Source organism: Canis lupus, chromosome 9 (genome assembly GCF_011100685.1).
Source record: "Canis lupus familiaris isolate Mischka breed German Shepherd chromosome 9, alternate assembly UU_Cfam_GSD_1.0, whole genome shotgun sequence".
NCBI lineage: Eukaryota > Metazoa > Chordata > Mammalia > Carnivora > Canidae > Canis > Canis lupus.
The window spans coordinates 33,498,092-33,511,679 of record NC_049230.1 but is presented as its reverse complement, the minus strand read 5'-3'; the positions used below and the strand labels follow the sequence as shown (position 1 = coordinate 33,511,679).

The 13,588-nt window shown below is 37.0% G+C and overlaps 2 protein-coding genes across 8 annotated transcripts in view; one reads left to right on the top strand and one right to left on the bottom strand.

Annotated features, from left to right (window-relative positions):
* The window catches only part of PPM1E (protein phosphatase, Mg2+/Mn2+ dependent 1E), a 213,353-nt gene that overhangs the window by 19,571 nt on the left and 180,194 nt on the right, over positions 1–13,588 (bottom strand). Inside the window, exon 2 of the mRNA XM_038547942.1 lies at positions 5,361–5,479. Coding sequence (XP_038403870.1) covers positions 5,361–5,479 — 119 coding nt within the window. The remainder of the gene's footprint in view (positions 1–5,360; positions 5,480–13,588) is intronic.
* Positions 1–13,588, top strand: part of TRIM37 (tripartite motif containing 37) — a 240,514-nt gene that overhangs the window by 142,938 nt on the left and 83,988 nt on the right. The gene's annotated exons all lie outside the window — the stretch shown is intronic.

Sequence of the window (13,588 nt, the reverse complement as noted above, 5' to 3'; positions counted from 1 at the left end):
AGATATAGCTTGACAGCCTGAGAAAATGTGTACCAGATGGGCAATGGTTGCACGTGACTCCTCTGATCTAGAACACAGATCCCACAGGAGAGAGACTGTGTTCTAGCATGGCCTAGGAACTCAGGCTCCATTTTTCTATTCCTTTCCCTGCCTTACTTTAATCTGCAAGTACATTTACCTGTTTTTCTTATTCAAAATCCTTTCAACAATGACTATATTCAGAAAGCTTATCTCAAGATTTGCATTGCCTTTTTCCCCCTCATTAACATAGTACAGGGTGGTAAACAATGTTTTTTGACTATGTCGCCCCTTGATGTTTTTATATAACTGAAAATAAGGGTATGTTTGAAAGAGAAAGGAAATTCAGAGAACAAGTACAGCCTGATATGGCTGTATGGCTTAGAGAGGAACTGAAGCTGATAGACTAGCCAGTGTTTTGACAAACTCCAATTTTTTTTTTTAAGTACCAGTTGCCAGAGACTATCTCTTTCTGCCAGCAATTACCTATTTGTATCACTCCAACACATCTGGTCTTTGCAGCAGCATAGGTGTGAGTTTGACTCACAACAGTGGATTGCAAAACAGTAAGTGAATTTGGAAACATGGAGTGGGATGAAACAAATAACATACTATCAGGATAGTTCCCAGGTTCCCAAATAATAGAAACCATTATATCATTCTTTGGCTTGTATATTATTCTTATTATATAGATTTGCACCATCCAGTAAGGCTGCTTACTAATTAAATATGGCCATTTAACTAAAAGTCAGTTTTTGGGTCACATTGGCTATATTTCAAATGCCCAGTAAGTACATTTAGCCACTGGCTACTACACTGGACAATGCAATTAAAAAACATTTCCATCATCATGCTATTGGGCAGCACTGGTTAGATTACATTGTTTAGGGGAGGTGGGCAATACCAGCTTCCTCTAATTAGTAAACCAGTAGATCTGTTCCTATCCTCTCCCAGTTCCTTCTTCCCTGATGTTCCCATTACACCATTTACTATAGCTCTTGCTACATTTTGTAACAATATTCTTAAGTGTTGGTTATATCCTCTGTTTCTGGAACATTACACAAACAAGTAAAACCATTTTCTATCACAGGTCTATCTGACTCTGACATCCATGATCTACATTTCCCAAATAATACTGCAGATGCAGATTGTGTCTTATTTGTACTTGATTAGTCATAGTACAGTACCTAGCAGATAACAGGGACTCATTAGATGTTTATTAAATAAATGAATATGCAAGGTTATATTAAGTTACTAAAAAATTATGTTTTTTGAATGTCTATTCTGCTTTACTGATCTCTCCATCTATTTCTACAGTGGTGCCATTATTTTAGAATTACTATAACTTTATAACATGTTTTTGTATCAGGAGGATTAGTTATCCTACCTAATATAACTTTTAAAAGATGTCATTTGGTAGTTTGACATGTTTATTATTCTCAATGAATTTTCTAATTATTTTGCCAAGTTTGAGGGGAGAAATCTGTTGCCACTGCGTTTGGGGTCACCCTGAATTTATAGGGTAATTTGCAAAAAAAATTGATGTCTTTTGCATAGCAAGTCTTATCCGGGAATAGGCTGTATTGTTTTTTTGTTTTTTTTTTTTTTTGGCTGTATTGTTTCATTAATTGAAATCCTCTTTATGTTACTCAACAAGGTTTTAATATGGGATCTACAATCTTTTCTTTTTTTTAAGTAATCTCTACTCCCAATGTGGGGCTGGCTCTAAATCACAACCCAGAGATAAAGAGTTACAGGCTCCTACAACTGAGTCAGCCAGGTGCCCCAAGATCTTCATATTTCTTAAAAAATTTATTTCAGTTATTTTACTTTATTTCCTATTTTGAGTCAGAACTTTGTTTTACTGTGTTATTGGCTACTTCACAAACATTCCTCTTTCTCCCAGAGACATTTCCTTCTCTGCTCTTAGTTCATTTGCATCCAGGTTTCACCCCTAGATGCACATGAACTGAGAGTAGAGAAACATTCATTTCCAGCTGATTAGATACACATTCTTCTGGCCATAGTGATTGGCTCAGGAATTGGAAATAACCCAAGTTGGGCTGGTTAGAGTGAATCCTGTAATTTATGTAAGAGCAACTGAGTAAAGTTACTGCTACTTTCCTGCTTGATTTGAATGAACCTGGGCAGATGAAAGACCTTGTGCTTCTAGCAATCATCTTGCCACCACATGGAGCCTGAGAATAAAATAAAAATTAAAGTGGGGTGCCTGGCTGGCTCAGTTGGTAGAGCATCATGGGTCCAAGCCCCATATTGGATGTGGAGCCTATGAAAGAAAGAAGAGAAAGAAAAAGAAAAAAGGAAAGGAAAGGGAAAAAAAAGGAAAGGAGGAAGGAAGGAGGGAGGGAAGGAAGGAAGGAAAGAAGGAAAGAAAAAAGAGAAAAGAAAAGAAGAAGAATACAGCTGAGATTTGGAGAAATGCCAGGTTGGGAAGAATCATATGAAGCCTTGAATCTAGCTGTGTAGCTCATATGTTGAAGCGTAGCCAATCTATTCTGTTTTGCTGAAGCAGTTTGAGTTGTGTTCGTGGTCACTTGTAACCAAAAAAAATTCTTAAGTATATATTATGCGTAAATGCTAGATTTTGGTCTGAGCCAAATTTTGTCCTACAAAGTCCATGATGTATCATACAGTTCTACTTTATTAAGTTTATTTTTAAATTATGAATGGAGGGGTGCCTGGGTGGCTCAGTCAGTTAAGCGTCTACCTTAAGCTCAGATCATGATCTCAGGGTCCTAGAATTGAGCCCTACATCTCAGAAGGGAGCCTGCTTCTCCCTCTCCCCTCTGCCTGTCACTCCCTCTGCTTGTGCGTGCTCTCTCTCTAATAGATAGATGAAATCTTTAAAAAAAAATTTCTTAAATAAAGTTAGGAATGGATAATTGAATTTTATCAGATGCTTCTTTGGGCATCTTTTGAGATTCTGGTGTTTTTCTTTTGACCTATTAATATATAAAATATGCTAATAGACTTCCTATAATTTTTGTTTGTTCATAAATGAACTGAATGAATGAATGAACTGTTGTACTCAATATACAAATATTTTACTTAAGATTTTTTTACATTGAATGAATGAATGAATGAACTGTTGTACTCAATATACAAATATTTTACTTAAGATTTTTTTTACATTGACTACTAAAACTGATATCTCATTTCCTTTTTTACTTTTGTTTCAGGCAGGTTTTGGTATCAGTGTTATGCTTTGCAAATGTCCTTCCTTATGCTATTGGAGATTTCATTTTACAAAACATTGGAATTGTCTGTCTTTGCTCATTTGAAAATGTCCCCCTGTAGAATCACCTATTTTTTGTTCTTTTTAGAAAATAGCTCCTTGACAATCTTAATCTCTTCTTCTTAGGTAAAGCTTATTAATTTGTATTTTGCTAGAAAACACCCAGGTTTTCAGATTCATTTGTATACACAAAGCTTTCATAATTTCTTCAGTGTTAGTGTTAATTTTCCCCTTCTTTTTAATTTTTACACTGGGATATTTCAAATTTATTTTAGGTTGTCTGGACAGGAGTTATATCTGCCAAACTAAATGTGTAACAACAGATACACAAGGTCGTTTAGCAAACATTCTGGTAGAGATGACAGAAACATGGAAAGAGCTTTAGGTTAATGATTTTTTTTTTTTTAGTCTGTTTTTGGAAACAACTAAGAGGAGACACAAAGGCATTTCAGTGGGGATCTAAGTGCCTTTAAACCAGTGACAGCAGGCCTTATTCTGTAAGCTCATTTTACACTCTGATGTATGGATAAACACAATATACCCTGTAGAGATTCTCCTCACGGCAATTCATACTGAGTGACTTGGGTTAAATAGATTAAGGACTTGCAAATAGTTAGAATTACAATAGATCTTTCTGAATCACAGCCTTAGCAAGGAGACACTACTAGGTAATCTCTTGAAAAAATACAAAATCAGAATGACCAGTGATACCACCAAAAGACAAAGACCCCTTCATTTCAGTCTGCTATCTTATGGGGGTTCAGAAAATGCTTCCAAAACAGGCATGCAGGGCAACACTTCAGTCTTGCTACGTTAAGTATTCTCCTTCTGCAGGGAGTGTAGAACATCAGTATATAAATAATTGCTGCTTGAAATGGAAAAATAAAATAAAAACGGTGTGAAAAAGAGAAAATTGTCCCAAGTAGCAATCCGCCCCCTCGCAGCTGTAAATTACTCATTAGTCGTTAATGTCACTGTACTGAGCTGGAGCTGAGTCAGCCGCCACCCAGGCTGCAATGAAGCAGAATTCAATATCCCTCATCTTTTCGTTACAAGGCTTTGACTTCATGCATCAGTACCAGAGGAAAGACCAGTGCTGTGTAGCAGGAATTCCATCCAAGTTGACTCTGGAACAATTTGGTTCCAAGTGAATCAATTACTCTCAGTAAAAACAAAAGGAGGAATTCCTTTCTTGCCAATTTTCTGTCAGAAATGATCTAGAGAGATAAAGGAATAACAGAAATGTTTACTTTTATATCTGCTTCAAGTTCTCTGGGATCTAGCTACTCTGATTCATTAATATAGGCTTTGTTCTTTATGCACTGTGTTTAAAGGCAAATGCTTAAAATAGAACAAAGTGAAATATTAAAATTCCTTAATAATTTTGAATTGTAATTCCTAATTTTTACAAAAATTGGTATTTCTTCAGAGCCTGTCAAATATGTATAAGCCTAATATGTTTTTATAAGCCTAATATGTTAATCAATATGCCTTCATTAATAAATAATTTGCCTAGAAAAAAGATACACAGTGATCATGCAATTAAATCACATTTACATAGTTGTTATGGAGAACTCTACTTATATATTGGTAGAATAAAATTTAATATAATTAATGAGAAGTTTTGTTACAACTGATTTCTTGAATTTTTATATCATTTTTTACTTGGATTCTTTTTTTTTTTTACTTGGATTCTTATAGGTAAGCTAAATATTTTAAATAGGCCTTGCTCAAACTCTTCCCTCACTCATCTTTTCTGTTGTGTCTCCACACTTCTCACTTTACTCTTTCCACTTATCTAGGCATTATCTATGGTAATATTCTGTTATGATAATCTCTTGCTCCAGTTATTATCACGTTTTTAAAATATACCTGTATTTTTTCCTTTATCCCTCCTTTTATTGATAGTTTGAAATATACATATATATACTTTTTTTTTTTTTTGCATTTTTTCTCTTACTACCACTACAAAATCAGTAAGTGGGTAAACATAATTAGGCTTTATATTGCGTATACACTTTCTGTGGATTACTACACATGAGAAGATTTTAATATTTTTAAACAAATAATGTAGAAAGGTACTCACCCACAGTCCCTTCTGTGCCATCTGTTTCCTTTGGGATATAATGTGCAGAAAGATCACTCTGAAGGACTTCATCTGATGTGGCTCTGGCTAAAGCAGCAGCCAGAAAGGAAGGGCAATTACTGAAAGAAAAAGGGCTACTTCAGTAAGAATTAGGAAGTGATAAATTTAACATTACTAATTATTAACATATCTGTCTCCAAAAAAAAAGTTTTTAAACACTATTCAACACATATTTATTGAGTGCATAGTATATGCTATGCACTCTGCCTTGTGACTGGGTTCACACTGAGGAATAACACAAACATGGCTTCTGACCCAATAAGGCTTATAATCTAGCTAAGGAGAAAGACAATAAATAAGTAAACAGGATACTATTTAAAATTGGGATAAGTTTTATAAAAGAAACAAACAGGATAAAATGAAAGAATAACAGAGGGGGGTACCTACTTAGAAGGGTCAGGAATCCATATCTTGAAGGATAAGAAGATTTGGTTCTGTGGGGGTGGGAAGTTGGGAGACAATATTCCAGACAGAGAAAACAGCATGTGTAAAGATCCTTTCTGAGAGCTTGGTATGTGTGAGGAACTGAAAAAAGCTCAGAAAAGATGAAGTATAGTGGATAACGAAGAAAGATGGCAGAGAATAAGGTCAGAGGGACAGGCAATAGTCAGTTATATGTACCTTTTAGATCACAGAAGGGAATTTGGATCTAACACAAAGTGCAGTGGGAAGTCATTGACGATTCTGAGCAAGAGGGGCGCATGGGTGGCTCAGGTCATGATCCCAGGGCCCTGGGATGGAGCCCTGTGTCAGGCTCTCTTCTCAGTGGGGAGTCTGCTTCTCCCTCTCCTTCTGCCCCTCCTCCCACTCATGTTCCCTCTTTCTAGCTCTACCTCAAATATATAAATATATATATGTATGTATATGTATATATATTATATATATATTATATATATGTGTATATATATATATTCTGAGCAAGAGCATGCCATAACCAGACATATGAATTAAAATATGACTTTGCTGTGCCAAAGGAAATCAGAAAAGAGCAAGAATGAAGGAGGGTGGTCAATAAAGAGTTTGTTGTAAACCAGGTGAGACTGAAGAAAAAGTAAGAATGTTCTAGAGAAAGAAAATACAGAACTTACTGATTATTATTATATAGAGATGAGAGAAGCGAGTTAAGGCTGAGTTTTGCTTTGAGCAACTAGGTGAATGGTGGCATCATTCACCTAGATTGAGAAACCAAGAAAAGGACAAGTTTGTGGAAGCAAAGGGTAAAAAAGAAAACAAGAATTAATTTTAGCATATTAAATTGGAAGTATCTGTGAGATATCCTAGTGAAGGTATCAAATGAAGTGAAAGTTATTAGATACTCTACTGTGGAGCTCAGAGAGGTTAGAAAATTTGGAAGTCATTAATGTATGGATGATATTTAAAACTATGGAAAAAAGAATACATAGGAAGAAATTATAAAAAGAGAATTGCCTCATATTTTCCAAACCCTTTCAAAATAGGAAAGTTATCTCATGCCTCACCATTGCATGTTGAGGAGTTATGGGAAAGGTGTAGATAGTTTGCTTCTTTAGTCACCATGTTTTACATCAAGCAGCTTTCATCAAGAAATTGTACCCAAGGAATCTCACCTGCACCTGACCTCACTGAGTTCCTAAAGCTATGACCTGAGCCTGATGCCATTAAGGGATGGAACTTTGGGAAACTTTATGGGGTGGGGTGGGGGAGTGAGTATATTTTGCACGTGTGAAGGATGTGACCTGTGGGGCCAGAACAGACATGGCAGGTTGTTTTTCTAAAACAGACCACAACAATATTTCTGGTAGCTGGTATAGCTGCTTTGGCAGTTCCGTAAAATGGTGAAGTTATTCTATAGCCCAGCAATTCCACTTATAGGTATATATCCAAGAGAAATTAAAAGCATACATCGACGCAAAAATGTGTACATGAATGTTCATAGAAGCATTATTCATAATAGCCAAAAAGTAGAAACAACCAACTGTCCATAAACTGATTATGGATAAATAAAAGGCAATGTATTCATGCAATGGAATATTATTCAGCCATAAAAGGAGTAAAGTATTGATATATGCTACAATATGGATAAATCTTGAAAACATTATGGTGATATAGAAGTCAGTTACAAAAGACCACATACTTTTTGATTCCATTTATATAAAAGTCCAGAATAGGCAAATCTCAGAAACCGAGAGTACAGCAGCAGTAGCCTAGGCAGAGGGGTGAGGTGAATAGAGAGTAACTGTTGATGGGTAGGAGGCTGCTTTTTGGAGTGATGAAAACCTAAATCTTGGATTGCAGTGATGGTTAAACAATTATAAATGTACTAAAAGCAACAAATTGTACACTTTTAAAGGAGTAACTTTTATGCTATGTGAATTATATCTCAATAAAGATGTTTAAACCATTGAATAGAGGAGATGAAAGTAAGATTAGAATGGGTAAGTGGGAGGCAAGAGGGTGTGGCAGACACAGAAATGGGCAGTAACTGAAAGGGCATTTGAGGACAGGGACAGTTCTTATTTTAGAATGGTGTAGAATCTGACTGTATATTAAATGAAATAATCTAGTAGAGAAAGATTGATAGATAATGCAGGAGACGGGATGACCAAAGGAGAAAAGTTCCTGAGAAGGCAAGAGATGAGATCCAATCCATATGTGGAAACTGCTGACCTTTGATAGCATGAGGCACATTTCACCAGTTGGGAAAGGAAGAAAATAGGTACAGATGCAAATAGATTTCTAGATTTCCTAGTAGGAAAGTAAGAGAGTTCCCATCTAAAGTTTTGAGTCAACAATAACCTATTGAGTTACAGTGTTCCAGGCCTTGTTCTGGTACTTAGGATATAAATGACCAAAAAAGACAAAAACTCCTGCCTTTGGAACCCTCATACACTGTTGATGAGAATGTAAATTGGTGCAGCCACTACAGAATACAGCATGGAGGTTCCTCAAAAAATTAAAATAGAGATAGCATACAACCTAGTAATTTCACCTCTGGGTATTTACCCAAAGAAAACAAAAACACTAATTCAAAAGGATATGTGCACCTTTATGTTTGTTGCAGCACTGTTTATGACAGCCAAGATAAGGAAACAATCTAATGTCCATCCACAGATGAATGGATAAAGATGTGGTTTATATACAATGGAATATTAGCTTTAAAAAAGAATGAAATCTTGCCATTCATGATAACTTGGATGGACCTATGTCAAGTAAGTCAGAAAAAGGACCACATGATTTCACTTATACGTGGAATCCAAAAACAAATGAACAAACAACAGAAATAGACTCATAAATACAAAGAAACTAGTAGTTGCCAGTGGAGAGGGAGGTGGGGAAAATAGGTGAAGGTGATTAAGAGGTACAAACTCCCAGTTATAAAATAAGCCATGGGAATGAAAAAGTACAGCATAGGGAATACAATCAATAATACTGTAATAAATTTGTAAAGTGACAGATGGTTACTATATATATATATAGTGAGCATTTCATAATGTATAATTGTTGACTCACTGTGTGATTTATCTGAAACTAACATGGTATGTCAACTATACTTAAAGCAAAAACAAAAATAACCTCTGTCTCTGGAGCTTACATTCTAGAGAATGGCTTCTCAGTGAAGTATGGGGTTAGATCAGTAGTTTTTTTTTTTTTTTTTAATTTATTCATGAGAGACAGAGAGAGAGGCAGAGACACAGGCAGAGGGAGAAGCAGGCTCCATGCAGGGAGCCTGATGCAGGACTCTATCCCGGAACCCCAGGATCATGCCCTAGGCTGAAGGCAGGCACCAAACTGCTGAGCCACCCCGGCATCCCTAGATCAGTAGTTCTTAAACTTTTGCAGGCATCAGAATCGCTTTTCAAGGCTTATTAAAACACACATTGCTGGGTTCCATCTCCAGAGTTTTTGACTCAGTAGGTCTGAAGTAGGACTTGAGAATTTTCATTTCTAACAAGTTCCCAGATGAGGTTCATGCTGCTGATCTAGGGACCACACTTTGAAAGCCATTGGGTTAGGTTATCAACTGGGTGTTGAGGGTAGAAAGTATGTTGGGCAGGAGGGATGAAGAGAAAGTAAGTATGAAATAGTCATATCAGAGAGTAGGACTGTCAGTCCTAAGAGATTGTTGGAAATTTGAGAAAATTTTTAAATAAAACCAGTCTTTCTGGTTGTACGATTTTCTCCATCTGTGTTCATGTGCATCCATGCATCTATGTTCATCTGTAGTAAAAAGAATTGTCTAGTTCATCAAGATTTGGGATTTTACAAGGTGAACATTAAGTGAAGAAGAGACATCTAAATTTAATATCTTTTTAAGAATCTGATTACAATGTTAGACCATGGACTTTACATTGGCTAAGAAAGAATAGGCATGAATGGTAAATCAGTGTGGTCTAAATGTAATTAAAGAACTGTAGTAGGAGTACTTGGTCACATAAACTAGGACAAAATATTGTAGTCTGAGAACAGGATGCTTGTATATAAGATTTTAGAGCCAGTGCAGTATCTGTGATAAGGTTTAGGTGAGACCAAGAAAGTGAGTAGTTTAGTGGTTTAGAAACATAAAATAGCAATGTTTACATTCGAGGTCCTCAAGAGAAAAAAAAAGAAAATTATCTTTATTATCATTCATCAGTATTTGTAGGTTATGATCCATTATAGTTTAATGAATATATGAATTGTGACCAGCATTCTTTTTTAGAGATTTACTTACTTGAGAAAGTGAGCCCAAGTGAGGAGGGAGAGGGGTAAAAAGAGAGGGAGAAGCTGGCTCCCCACTGAGCAGGGAGCCCGATGCAGGGCTCGATCCCAGGACCCCAGAATCATGACCTGACCTGAAGGCAGATGCTTAATCAGCTGAGCCACCAGAGAGTCCCTGACCAGCATTTTTTAAAAAAGGAAATAAGGGGCAGCCTGGGTGGCTCAGCGGTTTAGCCCCGCCTTCAGCCCAGGGTGTGATCCTAGAGACCTGGGATCAGTCCCACGTTAGGCTCCCTGCATGGAGCCTGCTTCCCCTTCTGCCTGTGTCTCTGCCTCCCTCTCGCTCTCTCTCTCTCTGTGTCTCTCCTGAATAAATAAAATATTTAAAAAAATAAAAATAAAAAATAACTAAAAAGGAAATAAGGTACATGTAGTAAGGCTAAGTATTCTGTTGGATGGACCCTTAAATTATTATATAGTGTCCTTCCTCAGCTCTTATTAGTGTCTTTGGTCTAAAATTTAATTTGTCGGGACACTTGGGTGGCTCAGAGGGACTCCTGGGTGGCTCAGTGGTTGAGTGTCTGCCTTCAGCTCAGGTTGTGATCCCTGGGTCCTAGGATTGAGTCCCGCATCAGGCTCTCTGCATGGAGCCTGCTTTTCCCTCTCCCTCTCCCTCTGCTTCTCCTTCTCTGTGTCTCTCATGAATAAATAAATAAAATCTTTAAAAAATAAATAAAATCGAATTTGTTGAATATAAGGATCTCCACCCCCAGCTTTCTTTTGATGTCCATTAGCATGATAAATGGTTTTCCACCCCATCACTTAAAAAAAATTTTTTTTAAAGATTTTATTTTTTTATTCATCAGAAACACAGAGGGAGAGACAGAGACATAGGCAGAGGGAGAAGCAGCCTCCCTCTGGGGAGCCCAATGAGGGACTTGATCCCAGGACCCCAGGATCATGCCCTGAGCTGAAGGCAGATGCTCAACCACGAAGCCACCCAGGCATCCCACCCCAGCTTTCTTTTGATGTCCATTAGCACGATACTTTTCCACCACCTCACTTTAAATCTAGAGGTGCCTTTAGGTCTGAAATGAGGCTCTTGCAGACAGCATATTGATGGGTCTTACTTTTTTATCCAATCTGACACCCTGTGTCTTCTGATTGGGGCAGTTAGCCCATTTACATTCAGAGTAACTACTGAAAGATATGAATTCAGTGCCGTCGTATTACCTGTAAAGTCTCTGTTTCTGTATATTGTCTCTGTTCCTTTTGGTCTATGTTACTTTTGGGCTCTCTCTTCACTTAAAGGATCCCTTTTAATATTTCTTGTAGGGCTGGTGTGGTTATCACAAATTCTTTTAGTTTCTATTTCTCCTGAAGGCTAAGTATTCTGAATACACACATAAGTATATATATACTGAATCCTGATTGTGATAGAAAAAATTTTGAAAGCCACTGCCATTTAACAATTTTGAAATAAACTGACAGCATCCCTTGAAATCCAAATGCTTTATAAGCAATATTACCATTTCTCTTTTCATGCTAAGTTAACGGAGTTTTTCCTGAAAAGTCAAAATTTTTCATCATATACCTAAATAAACTCTTTGTCAACATTGCTTGTCTTTACCTTTCTATCATGTTTTACTTTGGCTAGCAGGACATATCCAAATATTTTGCATAAGTGGACTTTTAGTATATAATTACAAAATTTACTTGGTTCTTTGTTTCAAAATTTATTATTTTTTTAAAGATTTTATTTATCCATTCATGAGAGACACAGAGAGAGAGAGGCAGAGACACAGGCAGAGGGAGAAGCAGGCTCCATGCAGGGAGCCCGACATGGGACTCGATCCCGGGTCTCCAGGATCATGCCCCAGGCCAAAGGCAGGCGCTAAACCACTGGGCCACCTGGGCTGCCCCTGTTTCAAAATTTATATTAAAATTACCTAAACCCTTTATTGTAAGCTTATTCCCTAGAATTCCTCTACCCACCAAGAAAAAAGATATCTTTAGTGTGATTATTAAAATATCTAGGATCTAATGGCTCACGAAAGGTAAGAACATGAAAACTTCAGAGAATAAGGCAAGAACCATTAATCTAATTAGTGTGTCATCTGTGATACATTTTTAGTCACAGTTAATGTAATTTTTTACTTTTTGTCAGACAGAATGAAAATATTTTCAGTGAAGTAGGGAGGAGGATTAGCTGACTAATAGCTAGATATAAAACATCAAGCTAGACGTTTCACCCACATGAGCTATCTCTACCTGTCAGAAAGCTACAACACTTAGCATGAATTAGTTCTTATAATTTTGACTCTGAAAGTAAAATGATCATTTCTGAAAAATCAGAATTGCAAATATATTTTAAAACATAGTCACATCAGAGAATATTTGATACAAGTCAAATAAAAGCTTATCATTAGAGCTTGTCATTTTTAAGAGAATTACCAGGGATGATTAACATGATAACAACATACCAAACTGCTTTCCGTCATCATTTCTCATACAACCCTGGACAGAAGTATTTACAGTGCTGATATAGAAAGTCCAGAAGTTTGGCAGATGTACTGCAGAGCAAATAACAGAGGATGGCCAAAAACTCATGGCAGTTTGGAGATCGAGGTTACAAATGTTATTATCTTGAGAACACTGCTGAAGTAGAGTGGGATTCCGAATTTTTAAACTTTTGCAGAGTGTATCATTTTGGGAGACTGGATCTTTTAAAGTCAAATTAATCCCAATCATGAAATGGGCAAAAGACATGAAAAGAAATTTCACAGAAGACATAGACATGGCCAAAAAGCACATGAGAAAATGCTCCACATCACTTGCCATCAGGGAAATACAAATCAAAACCACAGTGAGATACCACCTCACACCAGTGAGAATGGGGAAAATTAACAATATAGGAAACAACAAATGTTGGAGAGAATGTGGAGAAAGGGGAACCCTCTTACACTGTTGGTGGGAATGTGAACTGGTGCAGCCACTCTGGAAAACTGTGTGGAGGTTCCTCAGAGAGTTAAAAATAGATCTGCCCTACGACCGAGCAATTGCACTGCTGGGGATTTACCCCAATGATACAGATGAGGTGAAACGCCGAGACACCTGTACCCCAATGTTTATAGCAGCAATGTCCACAATAGCCAAACTGTGGAAGGAGTCTCAGTGTCCACCAAAAGATGAATGGATAAAGATGTGGTATATGTATAAATGGAATATTACTCAGCCATAAGAAACGACAAATACCCACTATTTGCTTTGACATGGAGGGACCTGGAGGGTATTATGCTGAGTGAAATAAGTCAATCTGAAAAGGACAAACATTATATGGTCTCATTCATTTGGGGAATATAAAAATTAGTGAAAGGGAATAAAAGGAAAGGAGAGAAAAGGAGTGAAAATATCAGTGAGGGTGACAACGTGAGAGACACCTAACTCTGGGAAATGAACAAGGGGTAGTGGAAGGGGAAGTGGGTGGGGGG